This window comes from Panthera tigris, chromosome D4 (genome assembly GCF_018350195.1).
Source record: "Panthera tigris isolate Pti1 chromosome D4, P.tigris_Pti1_mat1.1, whole genome shotgun sequence".
Classification (NCBI taxonomy): Eukaryota; Metazoa; Chordata; class Mammalia; order Carnivora; family Felidae; genus Panthera; species Panthera tigris.
In genome coordinates this window covers 43,296,292-43,324,112 of record NC_056672.1, presented here as the reverse complement: position 1 = coordinate 43,324,112, position 27,821 = coordinate 43,296,292, and the positions used below count along the sequence as shown (strand labels likewise).

The window sequence follows — 27,821 nt, the reverse complement described above, 5'->3', positions numbered from 1 at the left end:
TCACAGTAAATACCCCATACCAGAGCAGCAGATCCTTAGCCAAAATTTTCTATTTGAGTAAAGTAAGGCGATAGACATCTCGTGGAGGTCACTTTTGAAAGAAATCTCTTGGGGATCTTTAGACTTCAAGTGTCCACCGGGGAGCTGTTAACCTTCAAAATTATAAGTAAAAATCTTTAAAAAAAAATCTTATTTTTTCTCTTTGGACCCCTTCACCCATTTCTCTTACCTTTTATTTTCCTGCCTCTGGCAACTCCTACCAATCTATTCTGTGTGTGTGTGTCTGTGTGTGTGTGTGCATGTGCACATTTGTATTAGATTCCACATACAGGAGAGATTACGGGGTATTTGTTTTCTTTCATTTAGCGTAATGCTCTCAAGGTCCATTCATGTTGTCACAAATGGCAAGATTTCCTTCTAATGGCTGAATAATATTCCATTATACATACATATATAGCACATATATATGTATGTGTATAATATGTATGTATAATGTATATAATATGTATATGTGTATACATGTATATATATGTATAATACTTATATACATTATATATATTATGTACATATTGTATACATATATTACATATCTATATCTATATCTATATATCACAATTTCTTTATCCATTCACCATTGATGGCCCCTTAGATTGCTTGAATATCTTATTTATAAATAATGGAATAAATATGGGGTTACATATGTCTTTTTGAGTATTTTCATTTTCTTTGGATAAATTCTACCCAGAAGTGGAATTGCTGGTTCACATGGTGGTTCTGTTTTCAGTTTTTTGAGGAACATCCCTACTGTTTTCCATAGTGGCTGCACCAATTCATATTTCCACCAACAGTGCACAAGGGTTATCTTTTCTCCATATCCTTGCCAACAATTGTTATCTTTTTGATAATAGTCATATTGACAGGTGTGGGGTAATATCTTGTGGTGGTCTGACTGGCATTTTCCTGATAACTGGTGATTATATACTAAGATACCAAGCATGTACCTGCTTGCCATCTATGTCTTCTTGGGGAAAATGTCTATTCAAATCTTCTGCCCATTTTAAAAATTGGATTTTTTTTTGTTTTTGTTTTTTTTTGCTATTGAGTTTCATGAGTTCTTTATATATTTTGGACAGTGGCCCATTATTAGATGTATGATTAGCAAATGTTTTTTCCCATCCCATAGCTTGCCTTTTCATTCTGTTGATGGTTTCCTTCGTTGTGCAGATGCTTTTTAGTATGATGTAGTTCTAATTATTTTTGCTTTTGTAGTCTTTGCTTTTGGTGTCAGGTATTGCCAGTATTTTTTTTTTTTTTTTTTGGTTTTAAATCTATGTCAAAGGACCTTGCTGCCTATGTTTTATGATGAGAGTTTTATGGTTTCAGGTCTTATGTTCAAGTCTTTAGTCCATTTTTTTTTTTTTTTTTTTTTTTTTTTGAGACAGAGCACATGGGTGAACACAAGTGGGGCAGGGGCAGAGAGAGAGAAAATCTTTAGCAGGCTTAATGCCCAGCACAGAGATTCTGACACGGGGCTCAATTTCAAGACCCTGAGATTGTGACCTGAGCTGAAATCGAGAGTCAGATGCTTAACCCATGGAGCCACCCAGGTGCCCCTAGACCATTTTGAATTAATTTTTGCGTAAGGTGTAAGACAGTGGTTAATTTTCATTCTTTTGTATGTGACTGTCCAGTCCCTCATTTATTAAAGGGACTGTCCTTTCCTCATGGTATATTCTTGGCTCCCTTGTAGTAAATTAGTTGACCATGCATACATGAGTTTAATTCTGGGTCTCTATTTTGTTCTATTGATTGATGTCTGTTTTTATGCCAATACCGTATGGTTTTGATTACTATAGCTTTTTAATATAGTTTGAAATTAGGGAGCATGAGGTCTCCAGCTTTGTTCTTTCTCAAGATTTCTTGGCTATATATTTTTTGTTTCATACAAATTTTAGGATTGTTCAATTTTTGTGAAAAATGACATTGGAATTTTGATTGGGATTGTATTTAATCTGTATATTGCTTTGGGCAATATGGATGTTTTATCAATATTGATTCTTCCAATCCATGAGCACAGGCTGTATTTCCATTTGTGTCTTCAATTTCCTTCATAAATGTCTCCTAGTTTTCAATATATAATTCTTGCATCACCTCCTTGGTTAAATTTAGTCCTAGGTATATTTTTCATTTTGATGCAATTATATGTGGGATTGTTTTCTTCATTTCTCTTTCTGATAGTTTGGTGCTAGTTTTTGCATATTGATTTTGTATCCTGCAACTTACTGAATTTGTTTATTGTAACAGTTTCTTTTTATAGAGTCTTTAGGGCTTTCTATTCATAATAATAGCATGTCATCTGCAAAACATGACAGTTTTATTTCCTTTTAATTTGGACACTTTTATTATCTACTTGTTCTAGCTAGGACTTCTGACACTATGTTAAATAAAGATGGGGAGAGTGGGAATCCTTCTCCTGTTTCTGATCTTAGAAGAAAGGCTTTCAGCTTTTTACCATTGAGTATGATGTTAGCTGTGGACTTGTCATCTATGGCCTTTACTATGCTGAGGTACATTCCCTCTATACCCACTTTTAAGAGTTTTTATCATGATTGGATACTGAATTTTGTCAGATGCTTTTTCTACATCTATTGAGGTATGATTTTTATCCTTCATTTTGTTAATGTGGTGTATCACACTGATCATTTTGTGGATGTTGAATCATCTTTGCAGCCCTTGGGTAAATTCCATTTGCTCATGGTGTATGATTCTTTTAATATATTATTGAATCTGGCTAGTGAAAATCTTGTTGAGAGTTTTTGCATCTATGTGCAGCAGGGATATTGGCCTGTAATTACCGTGTGCTTAGCTTATTTCAGTTAACGTTTTCAAGGTTCATTTATATTGTAGCATGTATAGAATTTCATTCCTTTGGAAGGCTGAATAATATTCCATTGCAAGTACTCACTACATTTTGTTTATCCATCCATCCATCAATGGACATGTCAGTTGTGTGCACCTTTTGACCACTGTGATGCTACTATGAACATTAGTCCACAAGTGGAATTGTTGGATCATATGGTAATTCTATGTCCAATACTTTGAGAAACTGCCATACTGTTTTCCATAGTAGCTGTGCCATTTTACATTCCCATCAACAGTGCACAAGGGTTCCAATTTCTCCACCAACATGTGTTAATTTTATTTAAAAAAATAATCGCTATCCTAGTGGATGTGACATGGTATCTCATTGTGGTTTTAATTTGCATTTCCCTAATTGTTAGTGATGTCAAACATCTTTTCCTGTGTGTACTGTCCATTTGTATATCTTTGGAGAAATGTCTAGTCTAGGCTTTCTGTTGTGTTGTTGAGTTGTAGTTCTCTGTATTTTGGATATTAATCCTTTATCAGATATATGATTTGCAAATAATTTCTTCCAATCTGGGGGTTGCCTTTCCACTGTTGGTAGTGTCCTTTGATGAAGAAAAGCTTTTATGTAATTTTTCATTTAACTGTACTTTTAGTGTCCTAGTGAAAAAATGATTGCCAATCCAATATTATGAAGCTTCTTCCCTATATTTTCTTCTAAGAGCTTATTTCAGTCATTTTCAGTTAATTTTTGTATATGGTTAAAATAAGGATCCAGCTTCATTCTCTGCATATGGTTATCCAGCTACCCAGCACCATTTATTGAAAAGACTGTTCTTTCCTCATTGAATGATCTTGGCACACTTAATCTGATTATATATACAAAAGTTTATTTCTGGGTTCTCTATCCTATTGCATTGGTCTATGTGCGAGAACTACCATTGTTTTGATTACTGTAGCTTTGTAGTAAGTTTTGATACCAGGAAGTGTAAAGTCTCCAACTTTGTTCTTTAAGATTTTTTTTAGCTATTCAAGAGCTTTTGACATTCCATTTGAATTTTAGAATGGATTTTCTTATTTCTGCAAAGAAGCCATCGGGATTTTGAATCTCTAGATCAATTTGAGCAGTACTGACATCTTAAGTTTTCTGTCTTCTTTAATTTCTTTTAGTAATGTTTTGTAGTTTTCAGTGTACATGTTTTTCACCTCCTTGGTTAAATTTGTAAGTGTTTTTGTAAGTGGAATAACTTTCTTAATTTCCTTTTCAGATTGTTCATAATTCATTTATAGATATGAACTGATTTCTATTGATTTTATATCTTGCAACATATTCTCTAAGAGACATATTCTGGTGTTATTGGGATTTTTAGGATTTTTACATATGAGATCATGTCATCTATGAGCCAGAGGTTATTTGACTTCTTCCTTTCCAACTTGGGTGGCTTTTCTTTCTTTTCCTTGCCTAGTTGCTCTGAACTTCCAATACTATGTTGAATGGGAGTGGTGAGCATTGCATTCTCATCTTGTTCCTCACTTTAGGAGAATAGTTATAACTGTGGTGTTTTTTTTTTTTTTTTTTTTAGCTGTGGACTTTTCATATATGGTCTTTTTTTATTTTGAGTTAGTTTCTATTACTAGTTTGTTGAGTTTTTATCACAAAAGGATTTTGAGTTTCTTCAAATGCTTTTTCTTCAACAATTGAGATGTGTTTTTTCCTTTAATTCGGTGAATGTGATATATTATAGTGGTTAATTATCATATGTTGAACATTCCTTACATTACAAGAATAAGTCCTACCTGAAGGCATGTAATTCTTTTAATAGGCTGCTAAATTTCATTTGCTAGTATTTTGTTGAGGATTCTGCAGTAATGGAGGGAATGAGGTGTGGAGGAAGCCAGAAGACATACCAAAAACAGTGGCAAAAGTTAGTCCTTCCTTCTCAGGGATTACCTTATTTTTATTTTTTAAATTTTATTTTAGAGAGTGCAAGCAGGGAAGGGGCAGAGAGAGAAAAATCCCAAGCAGTCTGCGTGCTGTCAGCAAGGAGTCCAATGCAAGGCTTGACCTCACAAACTGAGATCATGATCTGAGCCAAAATCAAGAGTCAGTTGCTCAACTTACTGAGCTACTTGCCCTATCAGAGCTTATTTAAATGGAAAAAAGCTCCCCAGTCAAAAGTCACAGATATTTGCCTGATAGGTTTAAAAAATAATCAAATTCTAAGCTATCTACAAGAGACTTTGAATGTAAAAGATGGATGGAAAAAGATATTTCATGCAAAATGAGTAACCAAAAGAGCACTGTGATGGATATCCTAATATCAGACAAAACACATTTTAGGTCAAAACTGTTGCAAGAGACAAAGAAGGAAATTATATATTGATTAAAGGCCAAGAAGTTCTAACAACAATTAACATATATGCATAACCATCAAACCTCCAAAATGCACGAATCAAACTGAAGAGATAGATAGTTCTACAATAATGATTGGACACTTGAAATACCCCACTTTCAATAATGGATAGGACAAGTAAACAACAGATAAAAAAATTTAACAAGACTGTAGTCCAGTTGTCCTTAAGAGACCTATATGGGACACTCTACCCAACCATAGTCGAATACACATTTTTTTTCCATGTTAGGCCACAAAAGAAGTCTTAATATATTTAAAAAAAAGTATCTTTTCACAGCAGTGAATTTCTGCATTAATAATTAAAAGGGAGGGGTGCCTTGGTGGCTCAGTTGGTTAAGCGTCTGACTTTGGCTCAGGTAAGGATCTCACGTGTGGTGGGTTTGAGCTGCATATTGGGCTCTGTGCTGAAAGCTCAGAGCCTGCTTCAAGTTCTCTGTCTTCCTCTCTCTCTCTCTCTGCCTCTCCCCCACTTTCACTCTGTCTCTCAAAAATAAACAAACGTTAAAAATTAAAAAAAAAAATAAACGGGATATTGGTCTTTAGTTTTCTTGTCTTCCCCTGGCTTTGGTATCAGGGCAATCCTGGCCTCATATTATGAGTTATGGAGTGTTAGTGTTCCCTCCCTTTCAATTTTTAGGAAGAATAAATGTAGGTAGAATTTACCAGTGAGGGCATCTGGTCCAGGGCTCTTCTTTGGTGTGAGGTTTTTGATTACTGATTGAATCTCTTTATTAGTTATAGGTATATGCAAATTTTTATTTCTTCATGATTTGGTCTTGGTGGGTTGTGTGTTTCTAGGAAATTCTTACATGGAGGTCATCCAATCTGTTGGTGTACAATTGTTGATAGTATTGATATAATCTTTTTTATTAATGTAAAATCAGTGTTCCCACTTTCATTTCAAATTTTAATACTTTTTTTTCTTATAAATTTGGAAGAACTGGTGGTTTCATTATTATTTACAAACTATAAATATATTTATCCACTTTTGTCTTTATTATTTCTTCTATTGGCTTTGGGTTTAGTTTGCTCTTGTTCTTTTAGTTCCCTAAGGCCTGAAGTTAGGTTGTTTACTTCAAGTCTTTCTTTAATGCAAGCATTTACAAATATAGATTTTTCTCTTAGCACTGCATTCTTTACATCTTCTATTTTCACTTGTCTCACAGTATTTTCTAATTTCCCAATATTTGTGAATTTTCCTGTTTTCCTTCTTAAGGAACATTTGAAAAAACATCTCTCCAGTCTTTGTATGCTGTCTCTGTGCCTAGGAATCAAGCCTGTGATGAAAACTTAGGATATGCTCAGGTCTTTTTGGAGCATATGTCTTGCCTAGACCTGCATGTAGCTTTCTCAATTCCTTTGTACAACTGGCTCCTTTCTAATGGGGTGAGATGTTCTAGGAAATTAACCCAAGTTCTCAGGGCCCTCGATGCTCTATTTTATGTCTTTATCTGTAATCTCTTGCCCTAGGTGTCTGCAGGTCTGTAATCCCCTTACAGCTTTCACAACTAGTGGCTGCCTTTTTCTCCTCATTTGATACCTGAGTTAAAGAAGACAGAGACCATTCCTTTAGGTAGTTCCCTGACTGGTTAGAACATTGCAGACAGGATTTTCTATGCTCCCTATGGATTGAAGGAGGGAAATGGACTGCTGATGCCTCTATACCAAGACAGTGCCATACTAGGGAATAGACAGGGAAGGGTGAGTGAAAATGCCACAAAATTTCCTACTTTTCTGAAGGTGATTTTACTTTATTTGGGTGTTGCTTGGTTGTTGTAGGCTCTTCCTCCTATAGGGTTAGTTCAGCCAATTTCTGATTGTTTTTTGATGTTTCCATGGGAGAATGGCTACCTAGTCTGTCATTTCCCTGATGTCCTTTGGCCACAACTGTAAATTACTCACTGCCTTAAGTGCCCATTGACACCCTGAAACTGCCCTTCACAGACCTGTCAGTCAAGCTCCCGTGGGTACTGGCTAATGTTTTTCTTGTTTGTTCTTTCCGATCCATTTTGATACCCCTTATCCTTTCTTCTTTCTGGAAACTTCTTTGTTATGCTCTGTGAATATACTTTCTTCTTCTATTCATTAGGTTATTCCCCCCCCCCACCTCCTATTTCTGCAGATTAGTGTTCTTGAAAGTTCTATCCTGTGCCTTTCTTCATCTATACTACCTTTTAAGTCCCAGATCTACATTCAACTGCTTAATAAAATATCTAATTGGATATTTCACAAACATATCACCATGTTCGAAATAGTTTCTTACCTAATTCACTCTCTCTTTTCTGTATTCCTACCTAGTTGTTCAGTCCTTTTGAGTGTCAGCTTCCTCTTCCTCTCTCATCTATGATATTCAAGCACCACTGAAGCCACACAAATCACACTTTCACAGACTCTCTTCTCCATTTACATTGCCTTCATTTCTATCAGCACAACTAGGTTTCTCTTTCTCCAGTCTTATCACTTCCCAATTAAATACTATACTGCTGAATGTATGATCTTTTAAAAATATAACTCTGACTGTGATACTCCTAAGAAAGTTGCCTCCAAACAAGGTGGAATTTATAATAAAATCCAAACTCCTCATACAGCATACAAGACTTCTCATGATCTTGCACCTGTTTTCCAGTGACATTTATATATTTCTAACTCTCACCTAATTTTCATGCAAACATTCTGGGGATGCTTTCAGTTTCATTCCTTCACATGTGCTTTTATGGAACACATTCCCCACACAAGACAGGTGCCTCATAAATGTATGTTGTATTAAAAGAAGTTGAATTATGAACATGAAGCCATATTGTTAGAGCTGAGAAAGTGGTCTTAGTACTACTTAGACTAAAATCAGCATGGTTTCCATAGACTCAAAGTAGTAGGCACATGAAGGAACAGGTATTTGCATGAAACTATTCCAAAAGGATTTTGTTCTCAGAAACAATTGCCATTTTCATTCAGAGTGGAATGTGGAATCTTGGAGGACATCCATAGTTTGAAGCACATCCCAACAATATCACCAATAGGCAAATATCAACAGGATTGTGAGATCAAACAGTACACTATAATTTGTAATGCCTCAAGGCTTGCTACTCTTTAAAGGGTAGTCCTTGGACCAATAACATTGGCATCACCTGAAAGCTTTGAGAAATTCAGCATGGATGAATAAGGATGAGTCAACATTGTGAGAAGATAGAAAATATAAGAAAGTACCAAATAGAAGTCACGCACTATTCTTAATTGTGTAAAGAACACAGTAACTACACTGACAAATATACAGGAAGGGTTCAATAACAGATGAAGCAGAAGGACTAGTCACCTCAAAAATAAGCAGTAAACCTCATCCAGTGACAGAAGCAAAAAAAAAAAAAAAAAAGAAATTACTACGAAGATACTTTAAAGAACTTACAGGACAACAGCAAATATACCAACATTTGCATTATAGGGGACCTAGAAGGGTCAGAGAGAAAAAGGAACAAAAAACTTCTTTTAAGAAATAATGGCTGAAAACCTCCCTAACCTGGGGAAGGAAACAGATCCAGGAAACCCAGAGAACTCCAAAGAAGATGAATCCAAAGAGACCCACAATATGTCAAAGGTTAAAGATAAGGAGGGTATATTAAAATCGGTGAAAAAACAAATCCCAACAATCTGTTACATACAAGGGAACCCTGTTAAGACTATCAGATTTTTTTTAGCAAAAATGTTGAATTTACTGTATCATTGTCTTCTTACCTGCAGCCTGCTGAAAGAAAAAAACTTCCAATTAAGAATACTTTACCTTGCAAAATTACTATTCAGAATCAGAGTTTTTCAGACAGGCAAAGAAGTTCACAATCACTTAACCAGCCTTAGAAGAAATGTTAAAAGAGGATATCCTATGTCTATCATATTTCAGCTAAAAAAACTCAACATCTTCAGTAGCAAAAGAAATATCACAAGACTTTGTCACATAAAAAAGTGAATATAAACAAAAATTGCTAAAGGGCCAGCTTTAAGCTAAATACAAAGGTTACTAATGAGTAAGTAGAAAACATATGAAAGTATAAACTCACTTTTCTGTTTTAAGAGTGTGTGTGAGCAGGGGGAGGGGCAGAGAGAAAGGAGAGAATCCCATGCAGGCTCCATGCTGATAGCAGGGCTCGATCCCACAAACCAAGAGATCATAACCTGAGCCCAAACCAAGTGTTGGACTCTTAACTGACTTAGCCACCCAGGTGCCCCTAAAGTATAAACTCACTGGTAAAGGTAAATATATAGAAATGGTAATGATTAATACTTATAAACCTAGAATGAAGGGTAAAAGACAAAAGTAGTAAAAACAACTCTAAATGCAATAATTAGTTAAGGGATCACAAGATAAAAAGATGTAAAATGTCACATCAAAAACAAAATGGGGACAGAGTAAAAACGGAGAGCTTTAGAATGGAATCAAATTTGTTGATGTCAATTAAAATAGATTGTTATAAGTTATTGTAGGTACACCTCACGGTAACTACAAAGCAAAAGCCTACGGTGAATACACAAAAGATAAGGATAAAGGAATCTAAGCTTATCACTAAAGAAAGTCATCAAACCACAAAGGAAGAGAGTAAGAGAAGAAGAAAGGAACTACAAAAAAGCAGTAAGTACATAGCTATCAATAATTATATTAAGTGTAAATTAATTATAAATGCTCTAATCAAAAGACTTAGGGTGACTGGATGAAAAAATGAGGCCCATTTCTTCAGATGTAAAGACACACACTTAAAGTGAAGGGATGGAAAAGGTAATCCATATTACTGGATATCAAAATAAGGCATGGGTAGCTATACTTATTTCAGACAAAATAGACCTAAAAAAAGACTATGTAATGGCAATCTTTGTCTCTTACTAATGAAGAGGTCAATCCAACAAGAGGATAGACCATTTGTAAATACTTATGCATCCAACATAGGAGTACCTAAATATATAAAGCAAATATTGACAGATGTACAGGAAGAAATAGACACCAATGATAGTAGGGGACTTTAATACTCACACTCATGGATAGATCATCCAGACAGAAAATCAATAATGAAACATTGACCTTAAACAACATGTTATACCAAATGGACTTAGCAGATATAAATATAGAACATTCCATTCAAAAGCAACTGTATATACATTATTCTGAAGTACACTGAAACATTCTCCAGCATAGAACATATATTAGGCCAAAATAAGTTTTAATAAGGCTACAATCATATAAAGCACCTTTTCTGACCACAATGGTATGAAACTAGAAAATAGTAATAAGAAAATTCACAGATATGTGAAGATTAAACAACATGCTACTGAACAACCAATGCATCAAAGAAGAAATTAAAAGAGAATAAATATTTTGAGACAAATGGAAATACAACATACCAAAACTTAAAGGATGCAGCAAAATCAGTTCTAAGAGGAAATTTCATAGCAATGCATGCCAACCTCAAGAAACAAAACTCTCAACCTAACTTACACCTCAAAGAACAAAGAAAGCTCAAAGTTAGTAGGCAGAAGGAAATAACAATGATCAGAACAGAAATAATAGAAAAAGTTAGTGAAACTAAAAGCTGGTTCTTTGAAAAAATAAAACCGAGTCCTCTGTTTTTTGGTGACTCTAGCTAGAGGTTTGTCAAAGTCAGAAATGAAATAGGAGATTTTCCAATTGATAACACAAAAATATAAAGGATAATAGACTACTTTTATTATTCTTAAAATTTTGTTTTAGAGATAAAGAGCATGAGCAGGGGAGAAGGGTAGAAAGAGAGAGAATCCCAAGCAGGCTCCACTAGATCCGATGACCCTGGGATCATGACCTGAGTCACTGAGGTGCCCCTGCCCCATAAGACTATTATTATAGTACTCCAACAAATTGGACAACCTAGAAGAAAGAAATTTCTAAAAACCAAGACTGATTATTGATAAAAGGGAAAACTGGAACAGACTGATTACTACTAGGGACATTGAGTAATCAAAACCTCCCAACAAACAAAAGTCCAGGACCAAAAAGCTTCACTGGTGAATTCTACCAGACATTCAAAGAAGAATTAATAACAATGCTTTTGAAACTCTTCCTAAGAGTAGAAGAGAAGGGAATACTTTCAAACTCATTTTATGAGCTTAGCATTACCAACACCAGAAAAGGACACAAGAAAAGAAAATTGTAGGCCAACATCTCTGATGAACATAGATGCCAAAATCCTCAGCAATATATTAGCAAACCAAATTCAAGAATACATTGAAAAGACCATGTACCGCCAGCAACTGGGATTTACTCCAAGGGCATTAGTGTGGTTCAACATCTGAAAATCAAAGTGATACAACACATTAACAAAGGGAAGGTTAAAATAATAGGATCATCTCAATAGATGCAATGTATCTGAGAAAATTCAACATTCCGTTATGATAAAAACTCTGAACAAAGTGGGCAGAGGGGAGAAACACCTGGGTGACAGAGGCTCTTTGTCCCAGGCTTATCCATAAGGAGTCTGGCTTATGTCATCAATTCTTGTGGAGGCTACTCTTCTTGCTTACTCAGAGTCACAATGTAGCAGTGCCTCTTCCCAGGGGGCTGGCCAGATTTGCAACATGGTGAGGACCTGATATGTATCTTGTTGACAAGGTATTTAGGAGGGACATCTACTCTTGATTTGGAAGATGGTGGAGTAGGAGGATCCTGAGCTCACCTCCTCCCACAGACACATTGAGATAACAACTACACTTAGGCAGATAACTCTGAAAACAACCTGACGACTGCTTCCACAGCTAATCATAGAAGGGCACATCAAAAAGGGTAGGAGAGGTGGTCATCAGGAACCAAGCCCCCAGTGTGACTAACCACAAATGGGAGGGACATCACAGGCATTGAGAAGTGAGGGGGAGCAAACCCCACACTGGACAATCCTGGCCCTGGGGACCAGCACTAGGAAGATGAGTCCTCATAAAGTCTGCCTTTGAAAATCAGCAGGGATTAGCTCCAGGAGGGCAGGAGGATGATAGGAAACTGAGTCCCCACCTTTAAAGAGCCAGCATGCTAAATAACGGCCTGACACACAGCACAGAAGCAGCAGTTTGAAAAGCACCTGAAGTATATGTGAAGGAGATTAATTGACTAAACTTAGAATGTATGCTAGAGGGCAGAGATTTGCAGACTTCTCTGGGAACAAAAGTGCTTGTGGGCATTTTTATTGCTATCTTCTAAAAGGATGTTTGGGGATCCAGCTAACACTCTATTTACCTTGCTGGTACTGCATGCCACACCCTAGCACTCTTCTGTACAACCAACCCACCTGCCAAGACAGGCATCTCTCCAAAGTAGCTCCTGCCCCATTGCACCTGGCAGGCAGCCCTGGCAGGGACTGGTGCAACTCAAAAGTGACCTGGGAAGGGGGTGAATAATCCCTTTACACTGGTGTACCATAGTTTATACACAGAGAGAAAGCCCTGTCCTTTGGTGTGCCTGCAGCTGTAGTAGAGGTTAATTTCAGACAGCTAGGCTAAGTGCCAGCCCCACCCATCAGCATGGCTACAGTGCCTGTAGCTGGGCCTCTGAACAGCCTTAACTCTGCACAGTATACACACATTACGCAAAGCAGGTCATTGCAGCTGGCTGGCCTGCAGGCCAGTGTCACCCAGTAGTGTGTCCAGAGTAATCATAGCTCAGCCACAACCAGAGCATGCACGCAGCTCCCACAAAGGGAATCCTTGGAGTAACTGGTTCTGATTACATTGGGGAATAGTGCTATAGGGAAGCACAGTACCTCTTTTACAGAAAACCACTACTCTCGACCAGGAGACCTACCTAATACACAGAAATAAACAGAGTTAGACAAAACGAGACAGAGGAACAGTTCCTAAATGAAAGAACAAGACAAAACCACTGACAAAAAGCTAAATGAAACATCATAAGCAATATGTCTGATAAGGAGTTCAAAGTAATGGTGGTATGGGATCCTAGGTGGCTCAGCTGAGCATCTGACTCGACTTCAGTTCAGGTCATGATCTCACTCACAGTCATGGGATTGAGCCCTGCATCAGGCTGTGCTGAGCATGGAGCTTGCTTGGGATACTCTCTCTCCTTCTGCCCTTGCCCCTCCCCTGCTCATGTTCTCTCTCTCTCAAAAACAAAAAAACACCCCCCCCCCAAAAAAAAACCAAACAACACAAAAGTACTGGTGGTAAAGATACTCACTAGACTTGAGAAAAGAGATTAATTTAGCAAGAATTTCAACAAAGAGACAGAAAATATAATAAAGCCCCACTCACTGAAACGAAGAATACACTAAAGTGAATCATCAGATTAGAAGATGCAGAAGAACTGTTTAGAGATCTGGAAGACAGGGTAATGGAAACAACCAAGCTGAATAGCAAAAATTAAAAAAAAAATGATAATAGGTTACAGATCCCAGGAGGGGATAGACAGAAAACTTCCTAGACATCCAGATCTAGGAAGCAGAGAGATCCCTAAACAAGATGAACCTAAGGAGGTTCACACCAAGACATGCAATAATTAAAATGGCAAAGATTAAGGATAGAGAATCTTATAAGCACCAAGAAAAAAGCAAACTGTTACATACAAGGGAAATCTCATGAGGCTATCAGCTGATTTTTTAGTAGAAATTTTGCAGGCCTAAAGAAAGTGGCATGATATATTCAAAGTGCTGAAAGGAAAAAGTCCACCACAAAGAATACTTGGCAAGGTTATTCAGAATTGAATGAGAGAGTTTTTCCAGACAAATTTTAAAAGAGTTCATCACCACTAAACCAGCCTTAGAAGAAATATTAAAGGGAATTTTTTAAGTGGGAAGAAGAGGCCATGCTAGGAAAAAACTTCACTGGTGAAAGTGACCATATAGTAAAGGTAGTAGATTACTTACAAAGCCAGTGAAGGGTTAAAACACAAAAGTAGTAAAAATCAGTTATATCTACTAAAGTTAGTTAAGAGATGCACAAAATAAAAAGATGTAAAATATGACATCATATACATAAAACAGGGAGGGGGAGAAAAAATTTAGTGGTTTTAGGATGTGTTTGAACATAAGTGTCCGTCAAATTAGTCTAGACTGCTATACACCTAGGATGTTATATATGTATTCAATAATAACTACAAAATAAAAACCTCTAATGTATACACAAAAAATGAGAAAGGAATCCAAGCATAATACTGAAGAAAGCCATCAAACTATAGGGAAAGAGAGCAGCAGAAGATGAAAAGAACAAAAAGAACAAAACAAAACAGCAATAAGTATATACCTATCAGTAACTAAATATAAAGGGACTGAATGCTCCAATCAAAAGACATAATGCAATTGAATGGATTTTAAAAAAGGAACAATCTATATGCTGCCTACAAGAAACTCACTTCAGACCAAAAAATATATGGACTGAAAGTGAAGGAATGGAAAAAGATCATCCATGCAAATGGAAACAAAACAAAACCAAACCACAAAAACCTAGTGTAACAGTACTTATATCAGACAAGATAGACTTTAAAACAGAGTGTAGCAAGAGACAAAGAAGGGTATAACATAATGATAAAGGGATCAGTTTGAGAAGAGGATATGACCATGGTAAATATCTACGTACCCAACATAGGAGCACCTCAATGTATAAAGCAAATATTAACAGACATTAAGGGAGAAACGGACAGTAATACAATAACATTAGGGGACTTTAACACCCCACTTACATCAATGGATAGATCATCCAGACTGAAAATCAACAAGGAAACAATGGCTTTGAATTACATTAGACCAGATGGATCTAACAGACATACAGAACATTCCATTCAAAAACAGAATAACATATACTTTTTAAGTGCACATGGAACATTATCTAGGATAGATCATGCTAAGCCACAAAACAACTCCGAATAAATTTTATAAGACTGAAATCAAATCATGCATCTTTTCCAGCCACAATGGTATGAAACTAGAAACCAATTACAATAAAAAAATGGAAAAAACACAAATACAAGAAGGCTAACCAATATGTTACTAAACACTAAATAGGTCAATGAATATAAAGAGGAAAATCAAACAATACACAAAGGTGAATGGAAATGGAAACTGTCCAAAATCTTTAAAACACAGTAAATGCAGTTCTAAGAGGGAAGTTGATAGCAATGTAGGCCTGTTATAAGAAATAAGAAAAGTCTTAATCTAACCTTATGCCTAAAGAAACAGGGCTTTGTTATTTTTCTAAAGCTAGTACAAGTATAGCTATAATAAAGATTAAAATAGAAATAAGTGGAGACTAAAAAAAAAAAAATAGAAAAGATCAAGAAAACCAAGAGCTGGCTTTTTTGAAAAGATAAAATTGATAAATCTCTACTTACTCATCAATAAAAGGATTCAAAATTAGAAACAAAAAAGAAATAACAACCAACATCACAGAAATATAAAGAATTATAAAGAGAATAATATGAAAAATTAGATGCCAACAAATTGGATAACTAGAAGAAATGGGTAAATTCCCCAAAACATAGTTTTCCAAAACTTAATCAGGAAGAAATAGAAAATTTGAACAGACCAATTACTAGTAATGAAATTGAATTTGGTAATCAGAGACTCCCAACAGAAAAAAGTCCAGGACCAGAGGTCTTCACAGGCAAATTCTACCAAACTTTTTAAGAAGAGTTAATACCTGGTCTTCTCAAACTACTCCAAAAAATAGAAGAGGAAGGAAAGTTTTCATATTCCATTAGGCCAGCATTACTCTGATACTGAAACCAGACAAAAGACATTACAAAAAAAGACAACTATAGGCCAACAGTCCTGGGGATCATAGATGCAAAAATCCTCAAAAATATTAGCAAACCAAATTTAAAACTATATTAAAAAGGATCACTCACTACAATCAAGTGGGATTCATTCCAGAGATGCAAAGGGAGTTCAGTATTTCCAAGCACCGATATATCACATTAAAAAGAGGAAGAATACAAACCATACAATAATCTCAATAGATGCGGGAAAAACATTTTGCAAAATACAACATCCATTCATGATAAAAATGCTGAACAAAGTGGGTTTACAAGGAATACTTTAACATAATAAAGACAATATAAGAAAAACCCACGCTTAATATCATACTCCATGGTAAAAAACTGAAAGGTTTCCCTCTAAGATCAAAAACAAGTCAGAGATGTCCAATCCTACCACTTTTATTCAACCTAGTACTGGAAATCCTAGCTGCGGCAGAAAATAAAAAGAAATAATAGGAATAAAAATTGGTGAAGAAATACAACTGTCACTATTCACAGATGACATATAGTACTATACATAGAAAACCCTAAAGACTCCACCAAAAAACTCTTAGAATAAATAAATTCATTAAAGTTGCAGGATACAAAATTAATACACAGAAATTGGTTGCATTTCTATACACTGATAACAAAGTAGCAGAAATATTAAGAAAACAATTTCATCAAAAAATATGTAAGAATAAATTTAACCAAGGAAGTGAAAGACCTCTACTCTGAAACTGACATTGAAGAAAGAAATTGAAGATGACATGAACAAATGGAAAGGTATACCATGCTCATAGATTTAAAGAATATTGTTAAAATATTCATACCACCCAAAGCAATCTACAGATTAAATATAACCCCTACCCAAATATCAATAGTATTTTTCACAGAACTAGAATATTCCTAAAATTTGTATGGAACCACAAAAGACCTTGAATATACAAAGCAATCTTGAGAGATAAGAGCAAAGCTGGAGGTATCACAATCCCTGATTTCAAGATATGCTACAGAGCCGTCACAATCAAAAACCAGTATAGTACTGGCACAAAAATAGACATGAGGTTAATGGAACAGGATAGAGAGGATAGGAATAAACCCACACTTACACGGTCAATTTACAACAAAGAATGCAAGCATGTACGATGGGGGAAAATATGGTCTTTTCAATAAATGGTGCTGGAAAAACTGGACTGCTACTTGCAAAAGCGTGAAACTGGGCCACTTTTTATACCATACACAAAAATAACCTCAAAATGGCTTAAAGACATAAATTTGAGACCTGAAACTGTAAAACTCCTTAAAGAAAATGTAGGCAGTAATCTCTTGGGCATCAGCCTTAGGAATATATTTATGAATACGTATCCTTAGTCAAGGGAAAGGAAAGCAAAAATAAACTATTGAGATTATACCAAACTAAAAAGCTTTTGCACAGCTAAGAAAGCCATCAACAAAACAAAAAGGCAACCTAGTGAATGGGAGAAGTTATTTGTAAATAACATATCCAATAAGGGTTTAATATCCAACATATGTAAAGAACTTATGCAATTCAACACATACACACAAAATCCAATGAAAAAATGGGCAGAGAACCTGAATAGACATTTTGCCAAAGAATAAATACAGATGCCCCAAAGACACACAAAAAGATGCTCAACATCATTAATCAGGTAAATGCAAATCAAATCAAAACAATGAGATATCACCTCACACCTGTCAGAATAGCTAGTATGAAAAAGACAAGAAATAACAAGTTTTGGCAAAGAAGTGGAGAAAGGGAGCCCTTGTGCACTGCTGCTGAGAATGTAAACTGGTGTAACTATTGCAGAAAACAGTATAGGAGAACATCAAAAAATTAAAAACAAATGCCACGTAATCCAGTAATTCCACTCTTGGGTATTTACCCGAAGAACATGAAAACTCTAATTCAAAAAGAAGTATGCGCCTCTATATTTGTTGTAGAATTATTTACAGTAGCTAAGATATGGAATCAACCCAAGTGTCCACTGATAGATGAATGACAGATAGATAGATAGACAGACAGACAGATAATGGGTTATTACTCAGCCATAAAAAAAACAGTGAAATCTTGCCATTTGCAACAACATGGACAGACATAGAAGATATTATGCTAGGTGAAATAAGTGAGGTAGAGAAAGATAGATGCTATTTGATTCCACTTACATGTGGAATCTAGAAAACAAATACAGAGACACTTAAATACAAACTGTTGGTTGCCAGAGGGGAGGTGAGTGAGGTGATGGGTGACATAGGTGAAGGGCATTAAGAAGTACAAACTTTCGGTTATAAAATACATAAATCATAGAGATGAAAAGTACATCACAAAGGAATATAGTCAGCAATATTGTAATAATGTATGGTGACAGCTGGTGACTGCATTTATTGTGCTGAGCACTGAGTAATGTATAGAATTGTGGGATCACTATGTTCTACACCTGAAGCTAAATGACATTGCATGTCATCTATACTTCAGTAATAAAAAATAAAATAGAAAAAAAGTAGGTACAGAGGGTATGTATCTCAGCATAATAAAGGCCCTATATGACAAGCCCATAGGAAACATCATTCTCAGTGGTGAAAAGCTGAAAGCCTTTCCTCCAAGATCAGAAACAAGACAAAAATGCCCACTTTTGCCACTTTTATTCAATGTAGTATAGGAATTCCTAGTCACAGCAATTAGCCAAGAGAAAGAAATAAAAGGCATCCAAGTTGGAAAGAAGTAAAACTGTTAATATTTGAAGATGACATTTTATATAGAAAATCCTAAAGAGCATCAAAAACCTGTTAGAATAATAAACCAATTCAGTAAAGTTGTAGGATATAAAATCAGTACAAAAGGTCTGTTGTATTTCTAGACTAATAATAAACTGAGAAATTAAAATCATCCCATTTACAATTGCATCAAAAAGAAAATATCTAGGAATAAATTTACCCAAGGTGTTAAAGACCTGTAAACTGAAAACTGTAAGACATTAATGAAAGAAATTGAAAAAGACAGAAGTAGAAAGATACTCTGTGTTTGTGGATTGGATGAATCAATATGGTTAAAATGTTCATACTACTCAAAGCCATCTCCAGATTAAATGCAATCCTCGTCAAAATTCCAACGGCATTTTTCACAGAAATAAAAAAAAAAAAAACCAGTCTTAAAATTTGTATGTAACCACAAAAGACCCCAAATAGCCAAAGCAATCTTGAGAGAGAACACGAGCTGGAGGCTTCATGCTCCCTATTTTCAAACTACTATAAAGCTATAGTAATCAAAACAATATAGTTTGGCATGAAACCAGACACATAGGTCAGTGGAACAGAACAGAGAGCTCAGAATTAGATCCATGCATATATGCTCAGTTAATTTATGTCAAAGGAACCAAGAATATACAATGGAGAAAGGACAGTCTCTTCAATAAATGGTGCTGAGAAAACTGGATAGCCAAGTGGAAAACAGTGAAATTGGACTACTCTTGCACCACACACAGAATTTCACTACAAGTGGATTAAAGACTTGTACCTAAGTCCTGAAATTATAAAACTCCTAGGAGAAAACATAGGCAATAAGCTCTTTGACATCATTCTTGGGAAAAAAATAAATAATAAATAAACGTTTTAAAAGTTTATTTTGGGAAAGAGCCAGCAAGCAAGTGGGTAGGGGCAGAGAGAGGGAGAGACAGAGACTCCCAGGCAGGCTGTGTACTGTCAGCGCAGAGTCTGATGCGGGGCTCAAACTCCCGAACCATGAGATCATGACCTGAGCTGAAGTCAGAGGCTTAACTGACTAAGCCTCCCAAGAGCCCCGGCAATTATATTTTGAATCTGACATGAAAAGCAAAGGCAACATAAGCAGAAGTAAATAAGTGGGACTACATTAGCAAAGAAAACCATTAAGAAAATGAAAAGGCAACCTACTGAGTGGGAGAAGATATCATTTATCTGATAAGGGGTTAGTATCCAAAATACATAAAGCACTTTTACAACTCAATAGCAGAAAATCAAACAATCCAATTTAAAAGTCAGAGGATCTGAATAGATGTTTTCCACAAGAAGACATACAGATGGCCAACAGGAACATGAAAATGTGCTCAAGATCACCAGGCATCAGTGAATTGCAAATCAAAACCACGATGAGATATGACCTCACACCTGTTAGAATAATATCAAAAAGGCAAGAAATAACAAGGGTTGGTGAGGATGTGGAGAAAAAGGAACCACTGTGCACTGCTGGTGAGAATGTAAATTGGTGCAACTACCATGAACACCAGTATGTAGGTTCCTCAAAAATTAAAAATAGAACTACCATGTCAACCAGCAATTCTATGTCTAGGTATTTATTAAAAAATGAAAACACTAACTTGGAAGGGTATATGCACCCCCATGTTCATTGAAGCATTATTTATAATAGCCAAGATACGGAAACAACGTAAGTGTCCATCAGTAGATGAACAGATAAAGAAAATATGGTGTATACACACACACACAGAGAGAGAGAGAGAGAGAGAGAGAGAGAGAGAGAGAGAGGGAGGAATATTATTTATCCAAAAAAAGAATGACATCTTGCCATTAGTGATGACATGTAAAGGCCTTGAGGGCATAAGTCAATTAAGGCAGACAGACAAAGACAAATACTGTGTGGTTTCATATGTGGAATCTAAACAACAAAACTTCCCCCAGCCATAAGACGTACAGAAAATAGACTGTTGATTGCCAGAGGTGGGGATAGGTGAAGTATGTGAAGGCCGTCAAAAGGTACAGCCTTCCAGTTATAAATATGGCATGCAGATGTAAGGTACAGCATAGTGACTATAGTTAATGCTTCTGTATTGCTATTTGAAAGTTGCTAAGAGTTGATCTTAAAGTCTCCATCACAAGAATTTTTTTTTCTAATTAGGTATGGTGACAGTTGTTAGACTTATTGTGGGGATTATTTTGCAATGTATACAAATATCAAATCATATGTTGTACACCTGAAAATATAATGACATGCATCACTTATACCTCAGTAAAAAAATTCTTTATCTAAAGCTCTACTTCCAGACCTGTCATATCAGAATTTGCATTTTTAACAAGATCCACATTAAGAATAAATCCAGATTAAAGATTTAATGATTCACATTAAAGCTTGAGATCTACTTGCCTACAAGGTTTTAGAAGAAGGGGATGAGAGTGTTTGAGGGAAAGGAAGGGGGAAGGACCTTTTTTCCTCTCTTTTAGAAAAAGTAATCACTGAGAATGATCAACGTGCACAATGTGTGTCCTCTTCAGTGACCTCAGTGATACAATGCAAAACATCTCCCCCGTGTGTAGCCAGATCTGTTCCCAATTGTAATTTCACAAACTGCCAGTGAGCCTGGAGGGCCTAGAAGCAGTAAGCCTTGGGCTGAATGAAAGCTAGCAGAAGTGGGCTTTTCCAGGTAAGAGAAAGATGATATCCCCCAGGCATCAGAGCAAAAGGGAGCTCATGCCTCTTTAATTATGAAACACATACATTAGGTCACTAGAAATAAGGGAGGGCTGGTAAAGGTGCCAAAAAGGAGACTCAGGCCGAGTGTGTTGATTGGCCAGTGCTGAGATTATCCCAGGACTCACCTGGGACAGGAATGGCTTATGCAAGTGCATGGCCAGATTTCCTCTAAATAACATTTGATCTTCGTTAGAGATGGCTACAGCATATATTAACTTCATGGGAAATTCCAAGTGATTGTTTTCCAAAGAACACACCTCGGGGTGGGGATGGAGGAACATGAAGGCAGTAATGTGCAGAGAGCCAGTTCCAACAAGTTTCAAGTTGCTAGCTGCCCAAGATGTTCAGGTACATTAGTTCACACAGTTACACAAAGAATTAAGAGCCTTGTGGTGGTTTTGGGGTGTTCTAGCACGCCATGCTTAATGACATGTTTCAGATACCAACCAGTCACAAACTAGGCCTGACCAATCAGAGTGGTTATCCTGTCAATAGTGTCAGCCTCTGACAAACAATACTTGTTACCACATAGTTAGTGGGTGGGTACTAGCTGATTATCAGCCTCGGCAGGCAGCTTTTAGATGCTAAGTAAGTCCTCAGGAGGTTTTGAACACACACTTTGAAAGGAACAGAACATATGCAATTATGTTATTTCCCCCAAGCACACCACACTCGATTGTTTTGCGCCCCCCCCCCCCCCCCCGCCCGTGCCAACAACATTCTAAAACAGAGAAGGGGTCAGAGGAGTAGGAAAACTACTTTGGCTAAATAGAGACCCTATGCACCTGCACTGGGGAAAGCCCAGGCCTCTAATTATAGTGGGAATTTCTGACTGATGCTCAGTCCTACCTGACCCAGAAATGATGCGAGAACAATGGCAAAGTGACTATCAGTGCCTCCAGGGTGGCTTCCATCACGGCATAGTGTCTGTCATTGCTCAGGTTTGTTCTTCCCCACCGAGAATCTTCAGTACGTGTTAATTTTTAAAGTCATAACTAAACATAAAATTTCCTCTCCAAATGGAGAGAGTCCTGTGGTTCCTTCCTCTATCTAGAAGAGGACCCATCCCTCCTGGGGTCCAATAAGCCTGCATTGTTGCAGTGTGTTAAGCTAACCTGGGACTTTCTTGGCTATCCTCTGGCTGAGAATTGAGAAGGGAGTTGGTGGTTCCAAAGTGATCCAGCCTAGGCTTCAACTCTTCTTGGCTTGGAATAGGGGTTCTCTACTATGGCTGCACCCCAGAATCTCCTGCATAGTTTCTAAAACTTGCCCATGCTCAGATCCTGCCTCTGAACAACTGACTTAGAATCTCAGGGAGGTGCAGCCTGGACATTGGTCTTTTAAAGAAGTTTCTCAAGTGATTCTGTGTATCCCAGTTGAGAACCCCTGGCCCAGAATAAGACTGCAGTCCCCACATGGATCTCATCAGAGTTTTAAATCATCAGCCTTAGCACAGATAGTGCGGAGAGGTGGCCTTACAGAAAATGAGTCTGAAGAAAGGGGTGCTGAGGGTTCGCTGATGGCCTGAGAAAGGGAAGACCTCAGTGGGGGAGGGAAACCAATAGGAAAACTGTAATGGCTGTGGGAGGTGTGTTTGACAAGAATGAGCAGAAACTCTAAGCTTTAGGATGGATACTGGGCAGGTGAGTTGATTGACAGATGCGATGTGAAAGCTCTGACATCACAGAGAATGTGGCAGTCGTTGCATTTTATTTCCTACTTTGGCAGCGTCCATGCTTTTAGATTTATCTGTCAAATAAAATCCTCTCACCTGGCCCCAGCTGGAGAAGGCCCACTCCACGCAGAGCTGTTGGTTACAGGCCTGGGTGTCTACTGGCCGTTTGGCAAGCTGGGTACACATGTCATTGGACACAGGAGTGGAGATTCCAGAGGCTTTCAGCTTCTGGCAGGTCACCCGGCGGGTCTGGACGCCTCCCCCACAGCTCCGCGTACAGGCAGACCAGGAGGTCACCATCCACCTGGGGAGAGGGAGAAGAATCAGGGCAGCTGCAGAGGGTCAGGCCTTGGACAGAGGAATGATGGCATACGTTCTCAGAAAAAGAGCCTGTACATCCCTCTGTTCTCATCACACAGCTACCAATACTTTTCCAAGGTATACATGGAAGTCTGAAAATGGTCCCCCAAAAGAATCTACATCAAATCCCGTAAATGTTACCATATTTGGACAAAGGGTCTTTAAAGGTATAATTAAGGACTTTGAGATGAGATTATCCTACATTTACTGTCATCACAAATGTCCTTATAAGAGAAAGACAGAAATTAGAGAAGAGGAGGAGACCGTGTGACCACAGAGGCAGAGGCCGGAGTGATGTGGCCACAAGTCACAGGATGCCCCGAGCCACCAGAAGTTGCAAGGCTCGAGGAAGCTGCAAGGAGTGCACCCCTGCTGACATCTTGATTTTGGACTTCTGGCCTTCAAAAGTATGAGAGAATAAACGTCATTTCTTTTAAGCCACCGTGTTTGTGTTAATTTGTAATGGTAGCCACAGGAAACAAATAATCTTTGGAAATTGACTACAAAGCATCTTGAAAGAGTAGTCTGAAGATCAGTGGTCTCAGCCTGACCCTGGTCCCAAAAGCCGTGAGCCTGCAGGTAGAACTCTCTGAGCAGACAGTCCTTTAGGTAGTTACACTGCACTGGAGTTCTGGTACTTCCTAAAGCCATCCAAGTATGTGACAGAAGAGGGCGAGTTTCCTAGGGAAGTCAGACCCAAACTGTGCCACTTCCTGACCCAGGCAGTAATCTGGCTCTCACTGAAGTCGACACTTTATCTGCTGGTACTCACTGTATTTTCTCCCCTGCCTTAACCCACATGCCACTGGATTTTGTTTAATCCCCGAGAAACATGCAAAGTTCATTCTAGCTTTCTGGAGCAGTCTCCCACCTCTCCCCTCCGTGGGTCACAGTCTATAGGTCTTACACCTCTTCGAGGGCTGCACGTGGCAAATGTAGTTCCTCTCAGAATGTTCTCTTCCAACTACAATTGGGATCCTTAGAGGTGAGATTGACTGAGACTGTGCAAATGGCCTTTCTCATCAAGCCAAGCTGTAATCCAGTAAACACTCTGAAATCCTCGGTCCATATATAAACCTGTAGGGGCTCTCTGTGCATGTTTGCACTGTTCTCAAAGAGAAGGGGAAGGGGGCACAGTTTGGGGGAAAATAGCGAGAAAAGACTTGGTGCTTTCCAGCCATTTTATTCAATCTAAGGAATAACCAATCAAATACCCACCCACCCACCCACCCACCAAAACATTCTTTGGTTTTATTGCCCGAGGAAAAGTTTATCTAAATGAAATGGCTGACTAGCTACCTGGGTCAAAGCAGGACCTCCCAGCCCTATTCAAAGACAACCAGGGCGATACTTGTTTGTGTTCAAAGAAGACTACTGAAGTGCCTGAGAGGCCTGGCAGGGAAACTAGTCAAAGGTAAGCCTGTGGCCACTTCCTACCCCAGTGGCGCCACATCTGGCTCTCAGGAGAGGCAAGTAGCAGAGACAGGGAGCACATTCCTCTTGAATCTGGATCTGTGACTTATTTAGTTTGGTGGAACTTCCCTGCTCCATTTGCCCTGGAGAGAGATGACTGAATGCAGATTTCCAACCCACAGGAGCAGAGCCACTTAGGAAGCAGGCACGAGGTGTTTTAAAGCTCCTGGGGGCACTGAAACCCAAGCAGACGTGGCCATTATTTCATTTGCAGAAGTAAATGAGGCTGATTGATTCTGACCATCACCACAGCAAATCAAAAAGTCCTTGGCATGTCCAAGACTTCGTCTTCATTTCAAATAGCTTGGCGAGGGCAGTCTTCCAGCCTCTTACATCCCCGGTGAATGTCAGGCCTGCATTTCAATCAACTTTTATTTCCAAATATACATTTCAGCAATTTTTCAGGAGCTGGGATGGGGGGTTTGAGAAAGGAGAGGGACGGCTATGTTACAGTTCAGGAAGGGTATAAAAGGACATTAATCATTCCCATGGAAACCTTCCCGTCAGCAAGTCAAACTGCTGATATTAATGAGCGTGTTTCATATTTCATTGAGTCTCTCCTGGTTTCAGCTGCTCCTTATGACTCAGCTGGCAAAACACAAAGCAGTTGCCTAAGCAGTATATGAAAGTCCCACAGATAGGTACTAAAGGGCCACTGCAAGGCCCAGCCAAGTCCCCCCAGGCTTGGGGTGCCATGCTGGTGCCAACTCTAAACCCATCCATTATCCCTTTAACTACTGCCTGCAAACTGGGGGTAGGGTGCTCTGTGCGACTCACAGCTTCTCTAAGCTGTAAGAGGCAGAGAGGGTGGGTGTCATTCTGAGACAAGATGCTGAGAATGTATATCCAACAGTGAGGCGACTACAGAAAATGAAGATTTATTGTGACTTCAGCAGGATGCAACCCTTCAAAGACAAGGCTAGGGTAAGATGTCCTCACCTAAACTGGAGTACTGATTAGCACAGTTTTTGAAGTTAGAACAAAGGGGAGGGGCTGGGGTTGAGGTCAGTAATTCCTATCTCCTCAGCACCTCAACTGCAAACACATTTCTCCTCTTACAAACAAACTGGAGAGCCCGTTTCTTAATGCAGGATGCAAGCTAGCTCTTGCTAGGGCCTGGGATGCTCCTGTTCCCTGAACAGATCTTCTCGGGCACTTGGGACAACCAGATAGCCCTTAGCCGGCCGAGTGGTAAGGGAATAAACTGCTGAGGGAGGAGGCCCATCCTGAGGGATATCTTCTGCACAGTGGAGAGGCCTGACAAGTCTGTACCTAGAGAAAAGAACAGTGTCTTGGATGGCAGGCCCCCTTGCCGGCACTCCGTGTCTCTCCCTGTGCAGTGCTGGACAAAGGCTAGCCAGCAAGTTGGCTAGAAGCCAGGGCCCAGCCTTGGGGTTGGGGAGCCCCGAGCCAGTATCTGCCACACTCACCGAGAAGGGCAGTCTCTCCGATTGCATGCGATGGGCTGCACGGCAGGGCGCACCTTCCCTGCACAGTGGGTGGGGTTGACCTCTGTGCTGTTCAGGAGGCACCTCAGGCGGGGTTGCTGAACGCCCCTGTTACCGCAGGAGGCTGAGCAGGTTGCCAGTCTGTCCACGGACCACCAGTAATCTGTCACAGGAGGAGGATCAGAGGTGAAAAGAAGACTGCATTATTGCCCATGCTCTGTGGGCACGAATTGTTATGAATGAGGCTCTGTCAGTGGGCTCCATTCCCAACTTATGCAGGCAAGTGGCATCATCTCCAGGAGACTCAGTTGGCTTACCCGTAAAGGGAGTACAAAGCCTCTACCTTGTGAAGTTATTGTGAGCACCAGATATAATGAAGGGAAAGGGCCTAGCCCAGCACCTGGCGCACAAAGAGTATTTAGAATCAGTGCCTCTGGTCCTTAATATTTTTAAGCACACTTGCAAAGTGCTTTTTCTTCCTAGTGGTTCAGCAGAAAGTGACTTTATTTTTCAACAAAGAGATATAAAAATATCACAAATAACTAACACTCATATTTATACGTGCACATTTGTGTTGGACTTTATAGATGTTACTAAATGAAAAAAAACCCAGTCTATCCAGAGAGTACTCTGGACATGAGACAATGACGTAAGGGAGAAATTCAATTTCTTTGGATTTTCTTTTTGGGGGTCTGGGACTCACTGGTAGGAAAGCTGTTAAAAATAACTGCGGGCTGGTAAATTGGGAGTGCTTATTTGCAAGGTCGTATATTACAAATCTTGCAGATAGGCACTGGCTTCTGGTTTTCAGCAGAGAATGGCTGGTTGGCAAGAAAATGGAACATTTACTTTCCTGTCTTGAAAGCCAAATGGCAGGGGAGGATGTTTAAGGGGAAAACCCATTTGCTCAGAAAAATCTCCCTCCTCATGTGCTACACTGGCACAAAATTCTGTCCCTTCCCACAGAATACTCCATTTTAGAATGCATGCAAAAGAATTTTGCTTTCCCTTAAAATAATCACACACAGGCCACAGGTTAGAACTAGCCTACGGGAAACTTGAAAGCCTCACTTACTTTCTATTTAACATGGCCCACTTTGGGTTTATTTCTCACTGTTTTGGGCTCATTCACAACGCTTTCTTGGTGCAGCTAATGCCAAGCCCCTCCCAAGGGCTTTCTGACCCGCCTGTGTTCCTGGAAGATTAATGCATGAGCCATCCAGTCTGTCTTTGGCGGGGCCACAAGAAAGGTGCCTGCAAAACACTTAGCACGTGACTGCAGTTTAAGACTCTTTCGGACGATAAGCAGGTACTGGCACTGGCTTGAATCTCCAGGAGAGGAGGCAATAACCAAGCAGTTCTGATC

General features: G+C 38.5%; 1 protein-coding gene across 1 annotated transcript in view; it reads right to left on the bottom strand.

Moving 5' to 3' along the window:
• The window catches only part of ADAMTSL1 (ADAMTS like 1), a 376,924-nt gene that overhangs the window by 5,739 nt on the left and 343,364 nt on the right, over positions 1-27,821 (bottom strand). Inside the window, exons 25-26 of the mRNA XM_007098528.3 lie at positions 26,438-26,618; positions 23,271-23,478 (exon numbers count right to left, since the gene is read on the bottom strand). Of these exons, the coding sequence (XP_007098590.2) occupies positions 23,271-23,478; positions 26,438-26,618 (389 nt within the window). The remainder of the gene's footprint in view (positions 1-23,270; positions 23,479-26,437; positions 26,619-27,821) is intronic.